This window comes from Psittacula echo (genome assembly GCF_963264785.1).
Source record: "Psittacula echo genome assembly, chromosome: 5".
NCBI classification, from domain to species: Eukaryota; Metazoa; Chordata; class Aves; order Psittaciformes; family Psittacidae; genus Psittacula; species Psittacula echo.
The window spans coordinates 8,866,415-8,894,107 of record NC_137739.1 but is presented as its reverse complement, the minus strand read 5'-3'; the positions used below and the strand labels follow the sequence as shown (position 1 = coordinate 8,894,107).

At 41.3% G+C, this 27,693-nt stretch overlaps 1 protein-coding gene across 1 annotated transcript; it reads right to left on the bottom strand.

The window, feature by feature from the left end:
- On the bottom strand, positions 1–27,693 carry PDILT (protein disulfide isomerase like, testis expressed; the record flags this gene model as incomplete). Its single annotated transcript, XM_080618135.1, is given in 14 exon segments — positions 1–38; positions 41–65; positions 3,858–3,947; positions 7,219–7,399; positions 8,773–8,876; positions 8,880–8,897; positions 10,213–10,410; positions 11,141–11,266; positions 12,264–12,374; positions 13,108–13,245; positions 15,500–15,633; positions 18,536–18,742; positions 27,499–27,537; positions 27,540–27,693. Coding segments are annotated over 14 exon segments (1,563 nt in total).

Sequence of the window (27,693 nt, the reverse complement as noted above, 5' to 3'; positions counted from 1 at the left end):
CTAAACTTTCTCCATTATTACAGTTTCTTTTTGGCTGAGTCCTCTTTGATTCCTCCCAAAGGATCCTTTGATAAAAGGAAATGCAAGAGCTAAGCTGCTTATTGCAAAAAGAATTGCTCTAATAATTGTTTACTTCCCTCCCACCCTCCCCCCCCCCAAAAAAAAAGGATCATATGAAATGCAGATTTTCATCTATCCAGCCAAGAAACTTGAAGACTTGTTAATGAGGTCAGAAGTAGTGCAGCTGTTGCTAAAATGTGTTAAAGTTAATGTGTTAAACTAGCCTTTTAACTTATTCTTTCATATCTGTTGGAGCAACGGTACGGCCCGGCACAAGCAATCCAGGAGATTCCTTGATTGTGTGGAAGACAACTTCCTGCTGCAAGTCATAGAGGAGCCGAAAGGGGAGGTGCCATGCTTGACCTCGTGCTCACCAACAGGGAAGGGTTCGTTGGAAATGTGACGCTCCAGGGCAGCCTTGGATGCAGCGAGCACGAGATGGTCGAATTTGAGATCCTCAGGACAGTGAGAAGAGTGTGCAGCAAGCTCACTGCCCTGGACTTCAAGAGAGCAGACTTTGGCCTCTTCAGGAACCTGCTCAGTAAGGTTCCATGGTGTACAGCCCTAGAGGGCAGGGGGGCCCAAGACTGTTGGTTAATATTCAAGGATCACCTGCTACAAGCTCAGGAGTGTTGTGTCCTGACTAGAAGGAAGTGCAGCAGGAGGGCCAGGAGACCTCCATGGATGGATAAGGAGCTGCTCAGGAAAATTCGAAGGAAAAAAGAGGCCTATAAAAGGTGGAAGTAGGGACAGGCGGCCTGGGAAGAATACAGGGATGTTGTCCGGGAAGCTAGGGACCAGGTTAGGAAAGCTAAGGCCCAGTTAGAATTAAACTTGGCTAGGGATGTTAAGGATAACAGGAAGGAATTCTGTAGGTACATAGCGAATAAAAGACAGACTAGGGACAACGTAGGCCCCCTTTGGAAGATATCGGGTGAACTGGCTACCCAGGATTTGGAGAAGGCTGAGGTTCTTAATGACTTCTTTGCCTCGGTCTTCACTGGCAAAGGCTCTGACTGCACCACCCAAGTCTTGGAAGGCAGACGCAGGGAGTGTGAGAATGAAGACCCTAGGCCCACTGTAGGAGAGAATCTGGTTCGAGACCATCTTAAAAACCTTGTATGCAAGTCCATGGGACCTGATGAAATCCATCCGCGGGTCCTGAAGGAGCTGGCAAATGAAGTTGCTAAGCCACTGGCCCTCATATTTGAAAAATCATGGCAGTCAGGTGAAGTTCCCGATGACTGGAAAAAGGGAAATATAACCCCCATTTTCAAGAAGGGGAAAATGGATGACCTGGGGAATTACAGACCAGTCAGTCTCACCTCTGTGCCTGGCAAACTCTTGGAGCAGATTCTACTGGAAGGCATGCTAAGGCACATGAAAAACAAGGTGCTCGGTGACAGCCAGCATGGCTTCACTAAGGGGAAATCCTGCCTGACCAATTTGGTGGCCTTCTATGATGGGGCTACAGAACTGGTGGACAGGGGCAGAGCAGTTGACGTCATCTACCTGGACTTGTGCAAAGCGTTCGACACTGTCCCACACGACACCCTTGTCTCTAAATTGGAGAGACATCAACTTGATGGGTGGACCACTCGGTAGATAAAGAACTGGCTGGATGGCTGCACGCAAAGAGTTGTGGTCAATGGCTCAATGTCCATCTGGAGACCAGTAATGAGTGGTGTCCCTCAGGGGTCGGTGTTGGGACCGGTCTTGTTCAACATCTTTGTTGGTGACATGGACAGTGGAATTGAGTGCGCCCTCAGCAAGTTTGCCGATGACACCAAGCTGTGTGGTTCGGTTGATACGCCGGAGGGAAGGGATGCCATCCAGAGGGACCTCGACATACTTGTGAGGTGGGCTGATGCCAACCTTATGAAGTTTAACCATGCCAAGTGCAAGGTTCTACACCTGGGTCGGAGCAATCCCAGAGACAGCTGCAGGTTGGGCAGAGAAGAGATTCAGAGCAGCCCTGCAGAGAAGGACTTGGGGGTGTTTGTCAATGAGAAACTTAACATGAGCCAGCTTCAGTGTGCGCTCGCAGCCCAGAAAGCCAACTGTATCCTGGGCTGCATCAAAAGGAGCGTGACCAGCAGGTTGAAGGAGGTGATCCTGCCCCTCTACTCTGCTCTCGTGAGACCTCACTTGGAGTATTGTGTGCAGTTCTGGTGTCCTCAACATAAAAAGGACATGGAACTGTTGGAACAAGTCCAGAGGAGAGCCACGAGGATGATCAGGGGACTGGAGCACCTCCCATATGGAGACAGGCTGAGAAAGTTGGGGCTGTTCAGCCTGGAGAAGAGAAGGCTGCATGGAGACCTCAGAGCAGCCTTCCAGTATCTGAAGGGGGTCTACAAGGATGCTGGGGATGGACTCTTCATTAGGGACTGTAGTGACAGGACAAGGGGTAATGGGTTCAAACTTAAACAGGGGAAGTTTAGATTGGATCTAAGGAAGCAATTCTTTACTGTGAGGGTGGTGAGGCACTGGAATGGGTTGCCCAGGGAGGTTGTGAATGCTCCATCCTTGGCGGTGTTCAAGGCTAGGTTGGATGAGGCCGTGGGTGGCATGGTTTAGTGTGAGGTGTCCCTGCCCATGGCAGGGGGGTTGGAACTTGATGATCTTAAGGTCCTTTCCAACCCTAACTATTCTATGAAATAAAGCATGAAGAAGATCCTATGAAATTCTGTGATTCTATGAAATAAAGCATGAAGAAGAGATGACAAAATGTACACAGCTCGGACGTTGTATCTAAAAGGCTGTGTAGGACTTGAAAAACATCATTAAAGAACATGCAACAGGGGCAAACACCAAATGTAGGCTGAGTACTGGAAAACGGAATTGTGCAGTGACTGGGCAGAGCTCAATGTCTCATCCTTCACTGCAGACTTAAGTGTCCCAGTATTAGTATTGTCATCTCTCTGCATTTGTAACCACCTGTTTGAGCAGTGAATTCGGGAGCAAATCAAAGCCTTTGGTGGAAATAAGTCTGCAAACTCAGAACTGTTTCCCTGCTGGTTGAAAAGAGCATTTGCTATCCTGTAGATCTACTTCACTTCCAGGCAGAATGAGCCATGATTCTTATACTGGATGGACAGTGTCACCATCTTATGTGTCAAGCTTTTTCTGTTGCTTGGAGCTGTCTTTGTGGAGGTTGATCATGCTGTTCACATACATGTGTCTTTTTGCAGTGAAGTGTCTGGGATTGAGGAACATCCTAGGCTGATCTGGGACAGCTAATGCTTATCTGTTCTGATTTACAGGGGAGGAGAAGGAGTTGAGGAATTGGACAATAATCATAACCAGATTGTCAAAGAGAGGGGACAGTATCTGCTCTCAGTTGTGCCCTTGCTGTATGAAGAAGAGCAGCCGCACTGAATGTAGCAAGGTGAGGCAGGCAGTGGATGTTTGAACCACTCCAACCACTCCAAAATCCTGATGAAGTTTTGCTTACACCTGTTAGAGTGCAGATTCCTTTCTGCCATGCAGTACTTGGTATCAGAGTGTTAACATAGTGATACAGTGATGACATGAGAGTGGGAGAATCAGTTTTTGTGTGATGAAAACAAGGATGTGAGTGGGTGTGTGCCTGCCAGGCAGTGATACATGACTGCAGCTAGCATGCAAGCTAGTCAGCTTGGAACCAGCTAAGAGCTGGTAAGAGCCACCCAAGCATTGACAGGAGCGGTGGCTGAAGCCCATACATGTGGCTGTGCTATGGGCAGTTCAGCCATGCCTATACAAGGTGTGAACATGCCTTGGATTACAGTCAGTGTCTGGATCAAATGCCTTACCTTCTCTCCTGCTTCTGCTTTTGTCTTGCTTTGTTCTTCTAAGAACTCAGAAAATGCCTCCAAGGTGTGCTCCCCAGCATAGGCCACCTCCTATGAAAAGTTTTAAGGTTAGTAAAAAAGAAAAAGAAAGAGTTTTAAGGTTAAGTATTAACTCTGTACACAAAATGCTGGATATAATGCCATAATCAGATGCAGGATTTCAGTTCCTTAGACTGATCGAACTCTAGACTTTTGTGCTTAGTTTAGAAAGTGAGGGCAGAGGCACAGTGGGTTCCAACGTCATCTGAAACTCAAGTGTGAAAAAGAAATAGATGTATGTCCCTCAGAAGGAAAGAATTTGTATCAAAACCATAACCATTATTGTATAATACCAATACCAGACACCAGTGTCTTTTTGTGTTTAACAGTAAGCACTTCCAAGATGTTTTGAAAAACAGTCTTTCAAGTGTCCAGCCATGATATTCAGTGCTGGCTAAAGATTTTAATGGAAATAGAGTTTCTGAAAAAGCTTGGAAATACACAATCCAGAAGTACCAGCTGTTGCACAGCTTGAAAGAGCAAGATGATGATGAGCAGTGATACTAATTTTCTTACACTTCATGTTAAGTTGGGGGTTTACTGAGGATTTGCTTCTGAGGAATTTTAATGGAAGAAGCACTTTCAGTTTAGAGCTTTAAATTGTCTGGGTAGGTCTAAGCACCATACTGTATTTTAAAGATGCACCACTCCACCCCCCAAATACCTTTGCTCTCTGGAAGTATGAAAAGATCTTGCACAAGCCTTCTAAAAAAAAATTGTAGACGCTCGTGTGCATGACACTGGGAATTGTCTGCTGTTACCTGAGTATATCTAGAAATAGGAAGATAACTATTCTCACTTGGGTTACGCTCACTTATTCCCACTGAGATGAATAGTGCTGTGCTACTTTACACTAGTTAGTCTTACACTTGATGAGAGTTCAAAGGACTGTTAACAAAACACCTCCATTCTCTGTTGAATTCACTAGAAGTATGCGCAGGTTTAATGTTTCCATTCAGTAAGGTGTTCTCTTGTAATAAGAAGTGTGTCAGCTGAAACAGCAGTTTCTCAGAGCTGAATGTCCTGTAAAGCCAGAGAAGCAGCTGATCCCTGCACTGATTACTGAGGGTGTGTGTCAACACTTCTCAATAGAGTGATTGTGCATAAGAGTATGTAAATGTTATTTTTCTCACTTAATCCATAGAAACAAATAGAATAATCTTAAATCTGTCTGCATGTTTTTCTCTTACATTTGGAGTGGATGATGCAGTGGATGAGTTGTTCATCAGCTTCACAGATGGAGCTCAGATGATGCCTGGTCACTCCCTCCTCCATGTAATTCATCAGATTCTCTCTCTTGTTCCTTGAGCTCTGGCTATAACTATTCCTCAGCATAGAAACACTCAGTACTTTGGAAAACTGGACACATGGTTAAACACCCAACTATAGATCTAGATATCTTCGTTCATGCAACTCCACTGAACTTCAGTTAACCTGGACTGGCTCCTGATTTAAAAATGTTGTGCATCTAGTTTTGCATCCACTGAAATTGAGAGGGTGACTTGTCATTAACTTCAGGAAAAGTTGAGCCTATTCTTAAACAGACTAAAGAGTGACAGTCCACAGACAGTTCATAGCCTGGAGACCTAGCAGATACTAAGATCAAAGGATCAAATACGATCTCATCAGGTGGGAGGCTTGGAAGACACTGCATAATAATGTGTTCTGCACATGGCTTTGCCTCTAAGGAGGTGTAAGGATGTCTCTGGTGGCCAGAGAGCTTAATCCAGTTCTAGAAAACAGCTTTGGGTCATGTTAGCTGCATTTCTCTTTGTTTACCAGGAGCAGGTTCAGACTTCTTTATGTGCATTTTGATGTGCTTTCTAGAGTCTTCTTAACCCAGGACAATGCTATGATATTACATTTGTATCCTGTGCTCTGACTTTGGTTACCTTCCAGAAAAGAACAAATACATGTGGAAGAATTCCTAGTATAACTGCTGGTTGGGTGGGGTATGACTGCTGCATTGACTGTGTGTTAGCAGCTTGAGTGTGTCTCAGATCATTTATGCTTGCCTGTAGTGAGTAAAGGTGGATGTGGCCAGCTGTTCGTATAGTGCCAAAAGAAGGAAGGCCAGAGTCAGATATCTCTGCACTGATAGTCATGCCCAATTTAAGATCCTGAAGTTGAGGGGACTAGTATAAAAACCATGGTCCACAAGGAAGAATGTGAGATTTCAAATACTCTTTGATTTTGTGGTATTGTACATATGCAACAATCCCTTAATAGTTAATGAAAATTGTTACTGATATTTCTTGACAAAGTGACATTTATTATGAGCACTTAGTGGGTTCCTGCTTTCCTGCATAAAGACTAAACACGGTGTGAGTGCTTTCCTGCATAAAGACTAAACACGGTGTGAGTGCAGTTCAACTTATTAGGAGCTGTGCATGCACATCTGAGAGGAAAATCTCTCCCTCAAAGATTAAATGAGGACATGGGCAAATGTCTTAGAATTTAATTTAAGTTTAGGACTAGAAGAAAAATGAAAAGCTTAGTAATGTCTTCATTATAACAGTGTCTTAGCATTGAATTTTTTTTTTTCTTCAGAGATGTTTTCTTTTTAATTAGGTTATGTAGATGGAGGAATGTAACTTTAATATTTTTCCTTGCCTCTGTTTGCAGCATTTTCTGATTATTGTGTAACATAGCTGCTTATAGCTGATGGCTATAGCTGATAGGTAGCATATTGTACAGATCATTGGTCTTAGCAACAAATATTTATTCCAAATTGAGGCTGTGATGCTGGAATGAAGTAAAATTAGTGGCATAAGTGTATAGAAGAAAGTTTGGGATTTGGATTTTGTGAAAATACAGAGGATATCAAGAGTAGCACCAGCATTTCAGAGAGTATAGTCATACCTGCTCTGGAAACAACCATGGCAGGGTAGTTCTGTAACAGTACATCTCTACTCATGGTTTGAAGTAGAAAGACACTGCAGTGATGAGGAGGTATCTGTAAATTCACTCTGAGTTGAGACTGTTGCTGGAACCCAACAGGCAGATTGGAGGTTGTTCAATAGCAGAATGTAAGATTGTAATGACTTGCAGGTCCAAGTTGGTCAGTGATGCATGGGCTTCTGCCACAGCCTCCTACATAGGAAAAGACAACAGAAAGACTTCTCCTCTAATTCATGTACTTAACAGCAATGAATCCAATGTTGAGTAGATAAGGACCAAAGATTGCTCGCTTAAGGGACTCCTCACCATGACAGGCACATGCAGGCACACACACACTCATCTCTCCTCAGTGTCTCCATGTTCTTCCCTGACATCTTCTCACTTGGTAGTCTGGTCCAGCAGGAAGGAGTCTGAAGAGTGGATAGTGAGCTAATCCAACGGACAGGATGTTGTTTGCTGTGACATTTGTCTTCGTAATGATTATGTCTGTGTGACTTTCATAGTGCTCTCCTAATTCATCCCAGATTGGCAGGAATTTTCTGCAGTCATAGGACCAAGGGCATCTGCAAAATTAAAAGAAGGATAGAGTTTGGCAGAGAGCATGTAGTGGTGCAATCGCTGGGACACATTTAGCCCTTAGACTTAACAGGAGTTTAGATTTCAGTTGTGGTCAATCTCTACTTGAAATCATTCCCCTTCATGAATTTCATTGAGTTTTCATGTAGCGATTACTGCTTGTTCACTAATGCATTTCTGACAGCAGTGCTGCTTTAGCTCTGTTTAGGTTTTTTATGACTATAACAAACACACAACCCTTGCTATATGACTTTGCTGGAGGGATGTGTCAGATGACCAATGCAACCTAAGTAAGTCTTGCATCATTTCTATGGTAAAATGCTTGCCAGAAGCACAAAATGCTTTCTGCATACTAAAATTAACCATGTTAATAAACTATGCTATATTTACATTAAAAGGAGGAGTTTGAGCTATGGCAGTGTTTTGACTCTGAGCACTGCATGCATGCTGGTTAACAAAAAGGCAGACTGCTAAGAACACAGTATCCCCTTAAATAGCATACAACATGGTCACAGTCTTTCAGTCATGAGAACAGTGCTCATACTCAATTTGGATGGAATTAAACTTCCCTGAATATGCTACATCCCATTTATCCCATTTATCAGCCTTTCATTTCCAGCAGACTTGGTTCAGTTCTTGCCCAGATCAGTCTATTCATGATACTGCAATGTAAAGATGACTTGAATGAATTAAATGGCTGCAGCCAACAAGGAGAATTGCACGAACATACTACCTTTAAGAACTTTAGAATTCCAGGTAGTACAGCTGCTTGTCGTTGTCAATGCTGTATGTTTGCTCTACTGAAGTAATTAAGGCACAAACTAATCCCTGGTGTCTGGTACAGGGATAGGGCATTGATTTCTTGCTGGGAAGAGTCAAGCAGGAAAGCCACTTCCCTTGCAGGAAGAGAAGAAAAAAGGAGTTACAATTTGTTAAACCACAACTCCTCTCTGGGATTTAATCCTAGAGCATGATAACCTGACAACCTCATTTAGCTCTCCCTCTGTCCTTGGAAGACAGACCGACTCATGCTGTACAGCACCCTGTAATGTTCTGTTGTACAACATGATGCTCTAGTGTCATTTTGTCTTTCAACACTGACATTTGATATGGCCTTGACAAATATTTATTTAAGGGAGCCAGTGTTATTCAGTACAGCCCTAAGTCAGCAAAGGTATCACAGTGTTTCCACAGATAGGACACATTTTTGCTTGAATGCTTTCATCAGACAATGAAAATTCATTAAGCTCAGCTCCTGTAAAGTGTGAAGATGAGTTTGGTAAGTAAGCATGAGGTTTTGTTTTTTCACTTTAGATTGATCAAGGTAAAGCAACTTAAAACCTGAATACAACAATAACACTTAAAAACCATAGCAAACACAGTCCTGGTCTTATCGAAGACAATCCTGTTAAAATTCTTCCCAACAAGCACTTTGACAGGCATCTTGTCCCAGTCCTCTGGAATTTACTCACTGGAGAGATCTAGCTAAGCAGAAACACTTCTGTGAAGGGGCAAGGAGCATTGAGGAAGTGTACTCTAGCTCAAGTTACTGTGAGACCAGTGGGACATTTCTCTACCTAATGTGCACTATTGCTATGTGGATTTTTTTATATATTTGTAGCCAGCCTTTGTGTGCTAGTACCTTCCCTCCCTTCAGCAGGGAGCTGAGGTCTTGCATCCATGTGTAATTGGGAGTTGGAATTACTCATCCCTCTCTTGAATACAGACTCCATAGTACACAGTCTGAAAATGACCCTTTGAAACACGTTTGCATTCATTGTACTGAATTCTTTTTGCCCAGTGTTCAGAAACTAGACTAGTGAAAAGCTTACCTAGTGTTGGCTTTCAAAAGTGATATAAAACACACAAGACAGTGTGCATTGCTGCTTAAATCTCTGCCTTTTCCACCACTGACAGTCCTCACAGAACTGCTACAATTTGCAGTATATTAGCTGGCAATTTCTTTTCTTTTACACACCAGCACAGTAGTAGGAAGGCACACGTTCCCCATGGAAGCTGTTCCCTGCCGGGAGTTTGTCACTCAAGTAAATCTTGGTGGAGAAGAGATAACATCCCCACCTCTTCTGTCCTTCTGCCCCCCCTCCAACATTGAAATCAGGATCTACTACTCTAATCTCTTAAATTCTGTCTGCTGTCAGGTAGACCATTTCATCTTTTCTCCTCATGTTGGAAACAAAAGTAAATCACCCTGAAGAGCACTGAATAAACAAAACATTTTAATGTATTTTTCTTGTGAGTGTGGAGAATGATGCTTCATTATGATAACAAATACTGCGTTTACCATTGGGAATGATTCTCCTGGTGCAAAATCACTCTGAGTTCGCTTACAACAAATACCAAATCTTACTCCACTCTGAAGCTCAGTTTTCTATTTGTTGGACTTCTCCAAATCCTCAGAATCTGTTGCAGTCGTTGTTTGCATCTCTTCCCAACTAAGGGAATTAAATAGCTCAATTATAGTATTGGCAAGATCAAGACATAGGGAGTTTGAGGTTTTAAACCACTAAAGTACATCAGCTGAAATCAACTAGAACATTGTTCGATAAATGATTTATCCAGTTTTTACATAGGAGGGCTAGGGAAATTTGTAGTCCACATCAGTTGTTAAATACAGAAGAAAGCTTTGTCAGCAACTGTAGATGAATGGTTTGGAAGGAGAGTAAGTTACTAAAATGATGATCAGAACAGCACATTGTTATCATTTAAAAAAGGATGTTTTGCAAATTTGCCAGTGTTTTAGCTGGGGTAGTAAAGGGATGTCTGATAGTAATGGACATACCTTTGCTTTTCCATTTAGGTAGCTCTGGCAGACTTCCTTCAAGTTCTTCACAATCTCCTCATCTGCAAGCATTTTGTACATTGCCTCACTTGTCAGATTTAGGATTCTCAAGGCAGGAACATCAACCTCTCTGATGCGAAAGTACTCAAAAACTTGTCCTTTCCGTGGTTCATTAGTATCCACCAAGACAAACATTATCTAATAAGAAAGAATCGTGCATCTGGTTGAGTCTTCCAGCTTTGGTTTAGCCATTTTAGAGAAGTGGCCTGTGGAGCTTGACGGTGGGTTAGGATCAGACATTAAATGCAAGAAATTGTGTAGAACAAGGAGTTGTAAGTTGTTTGGTCTCAGTCCAACAACCAGCAGTTCTGTGGACTTCCATCATAGCTTGATCCTAGTTAATAACAAGTGGTAAAGCAGCCAAAAGGAGCAAAGCTTTTCCCTCTGTCATTTGCAGTGGTTTGCTATCACATGTTCTAGTAATGCTTCCAAATTATCCCTCAAAACTTTTATTGCTCCACCTAATAAATCTTAATAGGACAAAAGAGCTGAAACGCCTGTAATCCAATGTCTTTACCAATGTGATGGTGGCAGAAATTGCCACAACCTTGCTAAAACTATCTTTGGTTGGAAGTTGCTCCTGCAAAGTCGTATTTGCAATATCAGAAACCATTTTGTTGGGAGCAGCTGGAATTAAGTGTTGGTTTGTGTGATTGTTGCATTTTAAAGAATCGTTTTCAAGTGAAGGTTCTTTTTCAGCTTGTCCCCCTAACATCTAAAGAATAGTTGCTGATACTGTTTTAAAATGATTTGGTAGACTTAGAAGATGAACTGACAGCAGTGTACTTTTACCAGGAACGTTGGCGAGTGTTTTTCCATTGATCATTTGGCATTCATATTTGCAAAGCAGGAATTCAGCATTACAAACCTTCCCCATAAATTCCACAGCAGCAGACTTGTGGTTTTCATAAATTGCACTGAACATCTCCAAGTTCATTGGGGTGAACAGCAGGATGTGATTTTCAACAGGGGCATCAAAAATCTTCACAGATGTCTGGGAAACAAAAGACTTAACATCTGTTCCACTCTTTGTAAGCAGAACAGTGAATCAGAGGCTCAGCGTATCAGTGTCATTTAGTCGTGCTATTGCAAGTTTTACTTTTTAAGACTCAGTTCCAAATCATTTCCATAACTGTTGGGTTTTTTCATTGTTTTAAAGAAGATAAAGTGAGAAAAATCAGCAGCTGCTGAGTGTTTTCTCTGTTCCAGGGAAAACCTCATTGTTATTCATAGATTTTTACAGTCAGAAGGGACTGTTGTGATCTGCCAGTCTCACCTCCTGTGTAACACACACTGAAGAATTAACACTAAAGATGTGCTTGAAGTAAAAAGCATTGTTACCTAGGAAGGCCCAGCTGCAGCAGCTGTGGGAACTGGACCTGGTTGGGATACTTTCTTAATTTCTGGGTGGCATCAGCAGCTTACATCTCCTTCCCTGCATAGAGTTGCCGTTTCTCTCATGCCACCCCACCATGATCAAAGGCAGTGGGATGTCACCCAAGTAGGCAGGTATTCCCATGATTTCCATGTCTTTCCCTTCATATCTGCACTAACAGCTATTATTGCTGGCTTCTTTCTTCCTTGCCTTGGCCAAGAGGACCTGTTTGCTGCATGGGAGTGGAAGAACTGAAAACCTTGCAACCTCCAACCCGACGTAGTTACTGCAGAAGCAGCTCAGGCCTTTGTGTTGGCTCCACAGGAGGGGGGTGTTTGTGTACTCAGGCAAGTTCGCTGTTTGGCCAGCCATTCCTCTTCTCTTCTAAGAAACATCTTGCCAAAGGGAAGCATACTTTGGCATGGATTAGACCTAGAGCTGCTTCTCGAGTTCTGCTGGTGTTTCTAGATGTGGTTAGGGCTAGCCTAGTCAAATAAGCAAACAAAATTCTCAAATGCTAAGGAGCAGAATAGCTCCCTAAGTCTTTTTCTGCATGGGTTCTTGTCTTTCTTGTCTTTCTCCTGTGGCTTTTGTTAATACAATGAAATACACATACCTCAAAATTATATTCAGTGACCAAATCCAGGGTAAAGGTTTTTATTAGCCTCATTAGATCCAGTTTGTTCTGTCTGCCATCTTCCAGCGCTTCATTATGCACAGGTTTTTGCTTGGACAAATAGTGAAGTTTGTGAGGTTGTTGCCCTTATTGAATACATCAGCAAAGAGACTGTCTTTACTCTAAAATGTTGTTGTCAGCTTTGCTGTTTTATGATCCTCAGTAACTAAAATTCCATAACTTGTAAAATGAATGTCACAGCTAGATTATGGAACAAGATTATAGCTAAAATTCAAGGCACAGCTAACAGTTTTAATTTGCTTGGTAATCTTAACATACTGAAAGATCTGTTCTACATATACGCTGTGACATACACTCACTCAGGATATCCTTGATCTGACTAGTTCATAGCCTAAACTTTGGTGCTACTTCTGTGTAGTTTTATTCTTGTTGTTGGACACCTCTTTTGTGGACTGAAAGAAAAGAAGATTCCTGGCCAAAATCAACACAAAGGAAAAGAGGTGAATGTCTGCAAAACTCACTGAACCTGGCAGCATGTGTTGATCAGAACTTGGGTTGGAAAATAAAGGTATTTTATCAAGATGCCTAAGTATAAATTAGGATCCTGAATATAGGCAACCATGTTGGAAGACATCAGTTGTCCAAAGGTTGCTGTTTGCTTCTACATGTCACTCTTGTCTGTACATGTGATATTTTTTGTGATGAGCTTTTTGAATTTCAACTAGGAATTATTTAACCTGAAAAATTCCCAAACTGCCTTTCTATAACCTAAAGCTGCTATGGCAGCTACTGTACCTTGCCTCCTAGGCTTTTATACTCGTGCCTTCTGAAACACAACAAGGGTGTTCTTTTGGATGCCGTAATTAGCACAGACATCCTCACTGGCTGTCATCCCAAAAGACATCGCTGGCACATCTCTAGCCATCTCACAGAAAACTTCCACTCTGACACTGTGAAGTTCCTAGTCCCAGAAAGAATATGTATTAAGACTGTGTCCTGCATCCTGCTAGGATGTGTAGAAGTGAGAGCTATTAGTGAGGCAGGCTGCTAAAGGCTTGTTAGGTAGAGAGGAGAGTGTAATTGTGATGTGAGTATAACTTGCCATGATTACCTCCAAGGGGAGATCTTTACAACAGAGGAGATCCTAGGAATGCTATGACACTGCTAGTGCCTTCACCTTTCCAGCAAGTGCTGGCTGGCCTGGGTCAATATAGATGGTGTATGGTTCCCTGTGTCCTTGCACTAACCTCATCTGCCCAGCACTCCCCTGGCATTTCCACACTCTGCAAAGACTTCTGCAGATGGGGGAAGATCATGCCAACAACAGCTCCCCTGCTGCAGCTTGTCTGTACAACCGACAGGATGTGATGGATTAGAGAGGAGGGCTCTCTGCTTGAGAGAGGACCTGACTGATGTGTTTGGTGCTTTGACTGAGTGCTCTTCAAGGCAGGGACCTTGGCTCCTACATATGTCAAATAGTCACTGTGCTGTCCACCCTCAGACTAATAGTAAATAAGCATGATGAAAGGCAACAGCGCTTCCAGATTTGATTTGATCAGACAATTATTTCATGCTAGATGAATAGTAATTTATATGCTGAGTCCTCCCAGCACATCCTGGCACTCACATTTGTGCACAATCTGTGACTAATAGAAGGCCAAATACAGCTCTTTATTTACTTGGATGCTATTTTGTTGGCTTCCACCCATTAAATTTCTGACATGACCTAACTCATGCTCATCTATTGTCATTTCAGCCTCAGAGTGAAATCATGGAATCAAGTCAAACACATCTGCAGGCAGTATCTGCTACCAGCATGGTTCTGGGAGCTCACCAGTATCACTGCAATAGCAAGGGCTTCTCAACCTGCCCCAGCACTGGGAAACTGCCTTCCTTCATAAATGGCTTCAAGCAGATTGCTGCAAAGCAAAATTCTGGGCAGTCTGAGCATTTTCACAGTTTGTCCTATTATGCTCTACATGTTCACTAGCTCTGTTACTATGGGGCATTTTGGTAATGAATCCTGTTTTCCACATCCTTAAGACTTGGACTATCCACTGTAACCAGCACACTTGAGACCTTGTCAGCTGAGGTATAAGTCCAGACACTGTGCTTTTAACTAGGCAGAGAGATACCACAATAAAAGTCTCTTTAGTTATAGAAAATCCTTGATTGAATGTTTCAAATATGAAAGATTTCAAGGACAAATTGAAAAGCAAGAAAAAAATATTCCTATTTTACTCCCTTCTGACTTCATGCCTTGACAGCTAAAATTTATTTTGCACTACTTAATTGTTGTTCTGTATCATTCAGCCCCAAATCTTAAGAACTTTATTCTGCTATGGAAATTAATAGGAATTTGCTTGAGAAAGGACTATATGAGTTGGATCATACACAGTAAAATATTTTATGACTTCCTATCGATGCAGATTTCTTAGCTGGCAGGAACTATAATGCACAGTTAGCCTGATATTTATGGAGCTGTCTCTGCCCCCCCCGAGTTTTACTGAAGTTGTTTAAATCATCAAATGGGAAGAGGAAGAAAAGGTATCCAGTATGTTAGACAATATTTACTGCTTTTTTTTTTTTTATGGACTTAAGCAGGAAGGGAACAGTCCTTCACTAGAACAGCCTGCAACTGTTCATGCCTATGATTTTACACTGGGTTTGAATAGAAATGCAGTGATCAGGTAACCCTAGATTTTTAGTTCAGTTACAACTCTGGGCAAGGATTACAACTTTATGCATTTGGAGGCTCCAGTAGCAGCATAATCCACATCAACAATGGGTTGAGTCTTTCCAAAGAAAAAGATTAAGTAAGGATAGGTAGATCAGTAGTTCTGCCCTCTTCCCACCAGCCACCAAATTTGGGATGGTTTGGCAGAAGCTCTTTCTCTGAGGGTACAGGAAAATCTGCTGTGACCAGGGATGTGCAAACACTGCTGTCACATCATGTCCTCAGAAGCTGGTCTCAGAGTGGTAAGTCTCTGTGCTTGGGAAAAGTGCTGTGGTGCAAGATGTTCTTATCTCTGCCTGTGCTGCTTATTTAGAAGTGTGAAAAAGATAAAAACAAGTAGAAAATGCAGAGAAAACTGAGAGCCTGGAGGTATCAGGCAAGTTCTAGGTCTTCTTGATGTGTGGGATTTAGTGACAATAGCAAGCAGTATATCTCAAAGTTGAAACAAACCAGCCTTTTGAGTTTTCCAGTGAATTACCTTAAAAAAGCCAGTCACTGCCAAATCATCAGCATTTATGATGGCTTCAGCCTCATCAGTAGAGTTGATTAAAACTGTGCTAGGTCCTGTTCTTCTTTTCACCCATGTAATAAAAGCTGAGGCTTGCATGACTCCTGTGGAAAGTAAAGACTGTTAAAATGACCATTAAAATGAATGACAAAAATATCTGTGCAATCAGGATAGAGGTAGTGGGTTGCAGAAGGATGGTGAATACAAATGGACTTGGGCTTCTTAGGACTGGGATCAAAGTGATTCAAGGTGGGCCTGGGGCATCACAATTCAAGCTCAGTTCTAGTCATTGTTTAAACTATTGCTGACTGTAGAATATTAATGGTAGATCAGTGCTCCGTTTTCTGGGACCTCTGTAAATGACTGTATGTCCAATTAGCTGCTTAATCACATATGGAGAATAGAGATGAGGAAATTTAGACAAGTAGAGAACCAGTTCAGCAAGATTTCCTGTGTCCCAAAATCACAGTCAGCTATAAAGAGCTATTGACCTGAGGTTTAATCCAAAATGACTTCAAACCAATTGCAGATTTTATTGAACTGTCTCTTCAATTAAATTAGGTGTCAGAATTGTTCCTTCGGTGCTGCAGAAGGGATCTGATAGGCTTAGAGACATTAAAATTCCTCTGGGGTGCTGCAGCTTCACTGTTCGGTTTAGACACAAGAAACAAAGCTGAGGTGCCAAAGTTGTCCTGTAATTCTGGATTGTTCCAAATTACTGCTACCAGAGATGATAGTCTGTTTATCTGGTAAGTTCTCTTCAAGCTTTCAGGAGTTTTAGGAATCTTGAATCTCTTTTAAAGTTTGTAGCTATCATGTTTTCAGAGGAATTGGAGCCGTAAGTTTAGTCTCGGGAGAATAAAATCTCAGCTGTAAAGTAGCCCTTTTATTTCTGTGAGTATGACATCCTTGTTGGATTAGAGCTGAGTCCAGCAAAGAGTTAATGAAAGTTATATGTAAGAAAAAGAAAAAGTCTGTATGCTGTGAAAAGTGCTAGAGTCAAGATGTACAGTACAAGTGGATTATCAAAGATGTGAGTCCTGGTACTGTGCATTTTAGCATTATGACAAGATCAAAATTGAGTCAGACCATTTTACTGCCATCAAGTCATTTTGCAGCAGGCTGCACTGCAACTAGCTTAAAACAGTATTTTTTTAAGGTGAAGCTGGCAGACATCTGCTCTGGGGTGAATAGGCTCCAGAGCAAAGCACACAGCAGTATCTAGTGGCCACATAGTGCTTGACTTCTGCTATCTCACATGAAGATTTGAGGTCTTGCAGCTTGTCAGTGGTACAGCCCCTCAGTATATTTTTCATGTGGTTAATCTTTCTATTGAGTTCCTTTAAACAGCCTGTGTAACTTGTTTCTATTGGCCAGATTCTGGCTTTGGAGTTGTAAATGATGATTTTACAAAGCATAGGGTGTGGCTTTCACACTCTGTCCATTGCAGGACAACCATTTAAAACCTCCCTCTGCCATAAAATATTTGAGTTAATTTCTTGATTTAAGTGCAGTCTGCAGGGTTGGGTTGTTTTTTTTTTTTGTGGTATGAAGTATATACCAAGCTCTATATGAGAAGTCACTGGGCAGTCACTGCATGTTTTCAGTTGCCAATGAGCAGTGGTTTAAAAGTCATATGCCATAGGTCAGATTTTACTAGTTGTTGTACATAAGCATTTACCAGCCAACAAAGGGTAGTTTAAGACATTATTGGTGGTACGTCTGAATGGTTGATGCTATCTTGTACAAATCACAGAGCAGAATCCAGTTTCCTAATATCTTGATGGTGTGTTTTAAATAGCAGCTCTCTGCTGAAGGGTGACTGATACTCTGTGTTCACTGGTTCACACTAGTGAACCTGTCAAATTGGTTTACCGGTTTAAAAGAGATTTTCTTGTCAATGCTATAGATACAATCAAAGACTGAAGGTAGGTGCTTTCACTCTCATGTGGCAGCACCTCTAATAAAAGTTTAGTGTGGCAAATCACGCCTTTGTGGCATTTGTGCAGAAGCTGCTGTTTGCACAAGTGGTAGGAACTTGGTAAGAAATTCAATAGCAATGAGGAGCAAGTTACTAAAAATACTGAAGATCAACTTGCAGCAGCAGCAGCCACAGGGGGCTCAGCAGTTAAAGAAATCAGGGTACTTGGTTGTGTACAGGCTCAGGAGGCAAACTCAAGGTTCCTTTTTTTGTTGGCTATATTAAACTTGTGATTCAACTGTATCTGCTCAGAGCACACTGACAGATGCTTGGCCAAGTCCTGCCATTTTTGTCAACCCTGAAAAAATTCATTAGTTTAGGGAAAAATAATAAAAAAAATCTTTCTTGTATATACTTTTAGTGAAAGAAAAAGTCTCCATAAGGCCTGGATTTCCCAGGATTGCTCAGTCCTATTGTCTTTGCTTAATAACTTTTTATAAAAGACTTCAAATAATTTCATGGGTTTTCTGAGCCACGTATGAGCTCCCTCTGATGGCTAAATTGCAAAATGATTTTCCTTGGCTTAGGAAGTATATGTAGAAAGTACATTAATGTAGGAAGTATACCTAGGGACTTAGGAAGTATATTAAAGAACCTAGTGAATTCATGATTCATTGTCAGATGCACAAGAGTATTGCTCCAGCCTACTGCCATAGGTGCAGTAGAACTGTGAACTAGAAGAGCAAATGGAGCAGGTTTGGGACCAAATTCTTGTTTGGCATAACTCATTTATTTATGTTCACTGTGTAAATGGGAGTAAGTCATCTTCTTGCGGAGATTCTCTGTACTTGGTGGAATCACACCAGCAATTAATTTGGCTGAGCGAACTAAACACCTGGAAGATTAATAAAAATCAAAGTTATTGCACTGGTACAGATGTAATTGTGTATTTTAAATCATGGGCAAAACCAGTTCTCTACCTTGCGTATTCTCTGAGTATCTATATTTTTCTTCTCAGCAGCATAATAGATAGGTACATCCTGCTGTTCCATATCATTATCTTATCAGTGCATGAGGCAGTCTACCTTTGCAGTCTATGGGATCTTCCCTGCTGCCATCCACAAAAAATTCCACAGTAGGAAACTCTTGAATATTAAATTCTTTTCTCAAATCAGGTTGGTATGTGACATCAATTTTACCAAATTGGATTCTTAGAGCTGCTGTTTGAAGCTGTTCTACAGCTTCAGCAAATTCTTCAGAAAAATTCTGAGATGATTGGAATAAAGAAACATCTGGAAAGGGTCAACCAAAAGCAAATGGGTCACGCAAGCGAAGCTTCCTAGTAGAGACTTTTCTGTCACATTGTAGCTCGAATAAGCTACAACAGCTGATTGAATAAGAGGTTGAGTAAGGTTTTTTATGACTCAAAGGAAAAGTTGTATTTAGTTTTTACTTCTTTGTATTGATGGTAATTGTTGGCCACTCTGCATATCCTTGGACCAGTCACAGTGACCAGCAAGTAAGATTTCAGTACTCTTCTGTTGGGAAGAAATGACATGGAATTAAAAAGTAGTTTGTCTGACAATACTGGGTATGAATCAAAGGGAGGTCAAGAGCAGAGTTAGTTATTACTCACATTAGAACTCTGATTAGATACCATTTTTGTAAGCACTTCACTAAGACAAACCTTTGTGATGCAGAAACTACTTTTCCAGATAAGAGATGGCAGTGGGGGAAGGAGAGCAACAAAGTACAGTCTTTTAGAGACTTGGAGAAGTATTTCTTCATGTTATGCTATGTGCCAGCCCTTCTGGAGCTCAGATGATAGAATGCAGTTGTGAGTTTAGAGGAAGGAGAAGGGTCATCCTAGTCTTAGCCCTGGAGCTGTAAGTTATATTAATGTGAAAAAAGGATAAGAGAAAGAAACTAGTCACACATCAGCTGCTCTGTATTCAAAGTCACGTAAGAGGTGGAGGTCTAGAGCTTCACAGTTTTGCAACTTGGGTTGGCAAGAAAATAAATTCGGCTTGTCTTTTGATTAAAATTTAGATAGCCTGTCTTGTTGAATTTGTTTTGTTATAAAGAGCAAAACTTTTTTCTTTAGATTCTGCACAGAAGAGTATGTATCATCAATATACTTTTCAAATAGGAACAGATGAAAAACATCCAATTAATGTTAGTTTCATACATTTATGTGTGTTCCTCTGTGTGTGTATACACACATTTAGATACATACTTAGACAAGCACACACACTTTGCTTTGACACCTGTGTGTCAAAGCATAAATCTAACAGAGTTATCTCGCTTTTGTTCTTCCACAAAATTACAATTGCACTTCTGTACAGCCTACCTGGGGAAGATATTGCCCAAAAAGTGAAGGAACATTTCTGTAGGAGTTCGGATAAACGAAAGATAAAACCACTAATCTAACTCAGTGCTGAGTTACACTTCTTGCATTATTCATCATTATCCTTGCTCTGAATCCCAGGCATCAATCATCTTTTTCCACCTAACTGCTACAGCAAGGAGTGGGAAGAGTAGCATTAAATAATGTTATTTTCTCAAAACATTAACGTCATAGGCCCTATAAATTCTGTCACATATAAACCCATCTTGACTTAGGCTCACAGAAACCCTAGCACTGGAACAGCTGCTCCAGCTGCTTATGTGCCAAAGAGGGTTCCTGCTGGTAGAACAAAACTTAGTGTCTATTCAGGAGGCACTCAGATACCACAGTGATGAATCAAAGGTGCTTCTCTAAAAAAGTAAATGATCCTTAAGGCATCTGTCCAAGGCAAACTGTGTTTTTAGGATCCATTTTTCTCTGAAATATTCCAGTTACGAACAGATACTTTAAGAATGATCTGTTACCACTGAATGACCTGAATAAGCAGAGTTGCAGGTAACTAACTAGTAATGTAACTAGCATGCTTAGGTAATGAGAGTTGGCAAAGTTAGTAGCTCCTGGCTGGAGCTGGGGAAAGTGTATGACTCCATCCCATAAAAAGTATTCATTGCAGTCAGAGACCAGTAGAAATCAGAGTATCATTAACCTGGCAACTCTGAGACTGAAGTTCAGTGAGTGAACAGCCTTATTCATCAGACAGATAAAAACTCTTTCCTTAACTACCTAAAAAGCATGTGGCAACATCCATTACACACCTTTCGTGAATGATTAGGCTCCTCTTCAGCTTTCCATCAATTCCTTTTCATTCCACTCATTCTCTGTTTGCCTCCCAGGTGCTTTATTTTTCAAGTCACTTCAATGTTGCAGGAAATCATCACTCCTGTTATTTGAAGCCTTTTCTTGAGTTTTGTTTCACTTCCTCTGGTTTAGATTTTTATTGACACTGATTGCTTCAGGCATTGGGGTGAGGAAGCAGCTGCTGAGGCTAACACAGCATCGCAGAGCTCGACTTAAGGAGAGCTGAGCACCAGCAGAATACAAGGGCTGACAGAGATGAGAGGTAACAGAGGTGGTGGGAAGGTCATGAGGGAAATGTGCATGGTGGTGGGACATGGGTTTGCTGAGATTTTAAATCTTTTTTCCTAGATAGTGTTTTTGACCTGCCTTTTGAAAGTATCACTGAACTCCCTCCCACCCTGTGTCACTGCTGTTTTGTGAGGTATCCTTTTCAAAACACATGCAAACCCCTAATGGAGCATTTTAACAGACTTCCACCATTTGGTCATGGGTACAGAAGGTCCTGAAAATAAGTTGTCTGAGAACAGCTCAGGCTCTTTGTCTCAAATATGGGAAGAATTAAAAGGAACCACAGAACTAGGAGAGTTAAAAGCACCTGTGAGTTGTCTTCTTGAATTTCTACTCTTTCTTTTTGATAACAGTTAAGCTCCAACTGGTCACCTTTTTAAATCACTTGTAGGGGGAAGCTGTAGCACCATTTCTGCAGCCGCTTTGCTCTGACAGTATTGGCATGTTGTCTTTGTGAGGAGAAGGCCCCGCACTGAAGAATGTCACGTTTTCAGCACCTTCCCTGACAACTAAAGTTTCCCTTATTTTAGAAACTGTTCTAAGAATGCTTCTCTCTAAAGGTCATGCTGAACAAATCTTACATGCACTCTCATTCCACAAAGCAAGCGTGTTGGGTGTGGGAAGATTCACACGTTTTCCATTTCATGAGCTATAGTAAAGAATATTTTGTTGCTTTTGTTTTATATGGACAACCAGTGAACCAGGTTAACACAAAATCCTATGTACATTGGAAGCGAAGCCTGACAAACTGAAAGGGAATACAGATTTTGAATCAGATTGTCAAAACTGCTGATTTTCACAGCTGAAGCTGCTAGCCGTTTTGTTCTGGGCACTGTAAAATGTTTTGTGAGAAACCAGTCCTACTTCTCTGAAGAATTTACAGTGTGACTGTGTAAGGATCAAGAACAAGGTGAGTATCATTGCATGTTATCATCTCTATTTTAGAGAGGCAGAGTATATTCTGCCGGAAGCCACACCAAATGGATATGGCAAAAGTGGGAAGAAAACCAGGAATCCTGTACTTGGAGAGACTTTTTCTCTTGTGCACATCAATAGCCCGAGTAAGTTGATTCTTCTTTTTCAATGCACTTTACTGAACTAAAATATATTGAAATGTGGATAGAGAAAATTTTTGTTGATAACATAAATGTGTTTATGTGTTTAAAGCATTTTTGAAGTGAGCATACATGAAAGCATGGTAAGTTCTTCCTTTAGCTAATTGCTGTACAGATCTGTAATTTTCTCTGTAGCAGACTCCTGAGATGAAGAATGGATTTATGTTTAACATACCAGAGTTGGAGGGATGTTAATCTTGTTGCAGTTGAGAACTTTCTTGTGTGACCTTGAATTCTCCCATTCTCTCCTCTGCTGACCTCTGTACTTTTAGACTTACATTTATAGTTCACTTGAGATCATCTGCTATGCAAACATCAAAGATTATTCTACAGCTTGAATCCTTATTCAAAGCATTCAATAAAATAAGCATGTGTAAGACATACCTACAGAAGGGACCCATGTTAATCAGGAAGTCTGTGCTGTAGCTGTAGGTAAGTAGAACATAACCTAGTGACTCTTGTACCTGTCTGGACATACATTTCCACTGTCCTGCTCTTTTTTGCATGTATACTTTGTGAACAATTTAAGTGACTCTTTTAAGAAAATTTATTTCTACAAGACTGACACAGATTCCTGAGAAAACCTACAGGTGTGAGTTACCCATGTTCCACTGTTTTTCACGCTGCAATACATTCTTACAGTAAGCTTAGTTATAAGAAATAGCTGTTCTGGGTGGTTTTGAACTGTTTGCATTCATCTCCTGTGTTAAGGAGACCATTGTATGCTGAAATCAACTCTTAGCACAGGAATGAGTATGCTTTGGATGTTGGCTTTGTAAGTGAGCTGATCATCTGATCTATACAACTGATTTAAGATCAGTCGTGTTCCCCACCCTGTTTTCTAGAAATCCTCCATATCTATACATAAGGAGCAATTTATTGGTGGTTTGGTGTTTTTTTTTCAATAACATCACCTTCAGCTTTTGTGCCTTGAACAGGAGATGTTTGTCTTTATGAGTAACCCATATCTTACTGATTAAATGTCATTATCTCAGCGCAAATTGTTAGTCATGGGCTGCAGGAATCTTATGGCTGACCCGGTGCCTCACTGGGTGTATAAATGTTTTGCTAGAAAAGGTAAACATTGCTTTTTCATAAATGAGAGTGTCCTTAGCACACAGAACAGCAGCATGAGTTCTGCCCTGCTTGTGTTTGTCCCTAGGTTATCCCGATGTTTATCTAGGGACTGAAAACTTCACTGGAAAGGACAAGAGCAGGCATTCTCAGAGATCTGGGGAGTCAAACATTTGCTGAGATCTAGGCCTTTTCCTGAATTCTTCTCTTCAGGCAGGAGAAGGTGGCTTTAGCATGTGCTCTGCACCCATTTTGTTTCCCAAAATATGCTATTAACCAGGTTAAAGGCTTGTAGAACTAGAGCTGTAAGGGGCTTGGAGAGGTTGTTTGTCTGGCCTAAAAAAAAGCAAGAAATGATACCTAAACCAATCTTGACAGCTATTTGACTAATCTGGCTTTAAATATTGCCATGAGTGGACATGCCAGAGCCACCCTAGGCATCATTAGCCTTCCCGATAAATTATCATCTTTATCTCTGCCTATGATATCTATAGTGTTTAAATCCATTATATTGCCAGTGAAAATGAATAACAGCGTAATACTTGTTTCTATGCAGAAACAGTGAATTTGGTTACATTTAACATGTCTCCTCTCAGTCACAGTATGGTCTGTTGCTGATGTGGGCTGATGCACTGTATTTTATCCCTGGGCTGGAGCGTATTGTGGGATATTTCTGCCTCTCTGGCCTGGGAAAACCTTAAGCATGAATGGTATTCACCGTACTGTTTGGGAGATCTGAGGACTGTTCTTCCATGGAGAAATATGAGACAATTGCAGAGTCCTGTGAAAACCATTCTGACAACAGAAAATAGGAAGGGTTTACAAAAGGCTTCTGAAGAGAAACAAAACAGAAGATGTGCCTCACTGTGTTCTGATAGTTGCTGCCCTGGGAAAATCAGAGTAATGCATGACTTCAGCTAGTTACAGTTTGCAGTGGTGTGCAGCAGTGCTTTTAGCATTTGTGGGTTTAAGTGTACAAAGCTTATTTTCCTTGTGATGAAGACATTTGTGAAGTGCTTGGGATTTTGGAGTTTGTTAGGTTTTTTGAAAGCATCAGTATTCTGCAATGAAAGTTAACATAGGGACTTATATTTATCTAATGTATAGTGTAAAGCATAAAACTCTCCAATGCAGGCAACACTGATGTAGTATCTACCTTCTGCTGGGGGCAAGTGCTCTATCTTCCCTGTGCTGATAGGCATTTCTGCGATATTTAGATCAGTTTAAAATGGATAGGGAGATGCCACAAACTGCAGCAGACGACAGTTTCCAGTTGAGCATTTAGATTAGGTCCTCCTAGAACATGCAGGACATATAACTCAGTTGGGTAGGCAGGAGGACTTGCATCTGTATAGGAGGGTAGGCACATAGCTGTGTGCTGCTTGCATTGGTTTCAGACATTGTTCCCTGTGCCTTCCCAAAAAAAAAAGTGAAGCTGGAACCTCTTTTTGCTCACCGTCTTTATGCTGCCCCTTCAGCTACTCTTTTGTTGAATGCAGTTCTTCAACAAAAGTTGACAGAAGAGTGCAGATTTCTGGGTCACTACTTTGTTTCCATGCTGGGTACCTGCCCAGTGGACTTTGCTCAGACTCTGAGGGTAGCCTCATGCTGCTTGGCAGAAAGTCAGCGTACATTTTTGTAGTGAACCTTGCCTGAAAGAAGGCAGATCTGGGACTCTGTGAGAGTGAAACTGAAGGACATTAGGAGGACTTGTGAGTCACTGGGCAGAAGACATCAAAGCAAGCCTCACCTGATGAATATTGTGGGATTGGTAAGTACATAATGGTACGCAACAGGGAAAGCGTTGGGATTTTCACATAAAAGATAGGCCTGGGGCAGATCCTAGAGTGCTGAATCATTTCCCCGTATTGGTACAGCGCTGTATCAATCCCGCTTTCTGGGAAACATGGGATTCCTTCCCATTCTCTGACTGTGTCTTTGTGATTGAGAATTGGTCAAGAAGAGAACAGTCTCAGGTACTCCATTCATTCTGGATTTCTGAAGCTAATTCCTGACAGGCCCACAGACTTCCTGTGTCTCTGGGGAATATTGCTTTGTCTCTCATTATGTAAATTCCCTTAACAGTTCCATATTCACACAGACTGTTTATGTAGCCTGTTTTAAGGAGTAGGACATAAAATATTAGGGCTTTATGGTTTCTCTGTGCAGGTGCGTGTGTGTGTCCTGTCTTTAGTCTCTTTCTGTTGTGACAGTGCAAATGATTACAGGAAATGAACCATCTGACTCAGCATTGCGGACCCGGGTTTCCTACAACCTGGGGCAATGCCGTACTGCAGGATAGTTTTTCACTGCCTCAGAGGCTGTTTAGTGGGATATCTCCAAAGAGAGCTATTGAGATTGAGGTCAGTGATTTCCAGATAATGTGTGTGAGCTGTGGAGCTCATCACTTTCATGAGTGATTCTCTAATTCTCTACAGAATCTGTAGATGCCTTTATGGTTTATGGGGGAAAGGCAATCCATGAGTTTTCAGTAAGCTCTTGACCTTGAGTCCAAACCAGAAGGCAGTGAGAATCACTAGAGCAAAGTAAAGTTGAGGAGCAGTGTTTCATCACTGACTTTTTTAGAAGATGCATGGAACGGAAGAGTGTTTCTGCTTCCCTTCTGATGAAAGCCACTTTTGAGGATAATGGGATATGAGAGAAGTCCAAAATTCTGTTCTGAAGAAGGGGGAAGAAATCCTGATTTAGATCTCCTGCATCCTTTGAGTGCCCAAGTCCCTGGGTTAATGTATTCTGAACAATACTTTCTTCATCTCTTCATGAAAATTTTCATATCTTTCCATTCAGTGTTAGGTTGAAATCATGGAGTGTGTTGCAGTATCTCATTGTTGATCAGCTCTGCCAGTACTAAGGAGCTTTGGCTGCAAACTCTTCTCTGATCTGTATGTTTAGGTTCTGTGCTTTGAATCAGCTCTTACATAGCTGAGAATGGAGCTTGACTGAGGTTTTTCTGCTAGATTATTTTTTCACCAAAATAATGCATCTTCTGAGGGATCAGAACAGTTCACAGGTGCAGACTGGATTTGGCAAATAGACCTCCACAACTGAAAAATAAAATCTTGCTAACTGTCAACACTTTCAAAGGTGTTCGAAAGTCTTAACCATTAAGTTTTATAGAAATTTCTGATGGACTGTTCTGAAAGTTTTCAAAATATTTGAAGTTTTATAACATTATTTCAGGATTAATGAAATGTTTGGTATGTTCCAAGCACATTTTTAGTTTAGTTAATCTGTTATTGTATATTTAGGTTTTGTTGTTGGAAAAATACAAGTGTTTTCAGTTCAGATTCACCTACACTGCTACTGCTATTTATTATCATCATCATCCAGGTTTGATAGTGAGGCAAAAGAACAATTTATGTGCACTTCTGCAAAGTTGGGATATTGCCTTAATTTCAAATATCCCTTCCAAATATGAAATAGATTGGGGTTTTTAGCTTGTGCCTGCTTTGATGCCTGTCTCCAAAGGTGTGCTGCTTTGCAAGGTGTTGGTATAATTTAAGGCTGTGTGGATGCATGCACTGAGCTCAATGAGTATGGCACAGTGAAGCAATGTCAAGGTGAAGTAATGGAGACAAAGTTTTTGCTCTCTTATGCACATGAAGAGTTTCTCCTACCAGCAAACTGCTGGGAAATACAGCTCCATGTTTGTGAAGACAGAATTATGCAGTGTCTGAGCTTTTACATGGGTAACATCATGAGAATGTACCTTTTGGCTTTTGCTTTTGTGATACACTTTCTGTGAAGTTCAGATCTTCTAACAAAGTCAGTTACTTGAAAGCACTCACTACTTTCTTCCCCATGAGGAATGAACATGAACTTAATAGAAAAACCAAAAAACTGGCCTTCACCTTGTCAAGTGCTAATTTCAGGTGAAGAGTCCAACAATACCGCAATTAGAGACACCAGAATATTGGAAAAGACACTCCCTGAAGCCCTCTCTCACAGAGGAGACGCGCCACCCAGCAAAACCCTTACACAAAGCACTAATGAAAATATAAGAGGGAGAAAAGCCTTCTCTGATTTTTTTTTTTTAATACCCATCACTGCTGTGAAACACATACTTGCAAAATCAGGCAGTGGAAGCAGAGAATGCCAACTCAGTATTGTATGTGCGGACCCATCTTACTCACAGTATCCATCTTACGTAGCAGACTGGTATTTACCCACCCCAAAAGGGAATAAAAATGTACTTATGGTCAGAAATAGAGACATGGAGAAAAACAAAAGAAACAAGGACTGCTTGGGGACAGAGCAATGGTAAAGCAAGCATACTAAAGTGCCACAGCATCCGTCATGCTCTGCACAGCCATCAGTGTGAGAGACAGCAGAAACTGATACTCGCAGAACTCCACCAGCAGGTACTTAGTTTCCTTCATTGCCCAAAGTTGCTCTTTTTCAGCAAGAGGGCATTGTTCTCCCTTTTTATTTTGAGGAGTTCGGCTTTCTTTGGCTTTGTTTCATTTGGGCTTATGCTGTCTGCTGCCAGGAAGCCTCTGAGAAGCAATAATGGCAGAAGGAAAAACTGATGTGTCTTCAT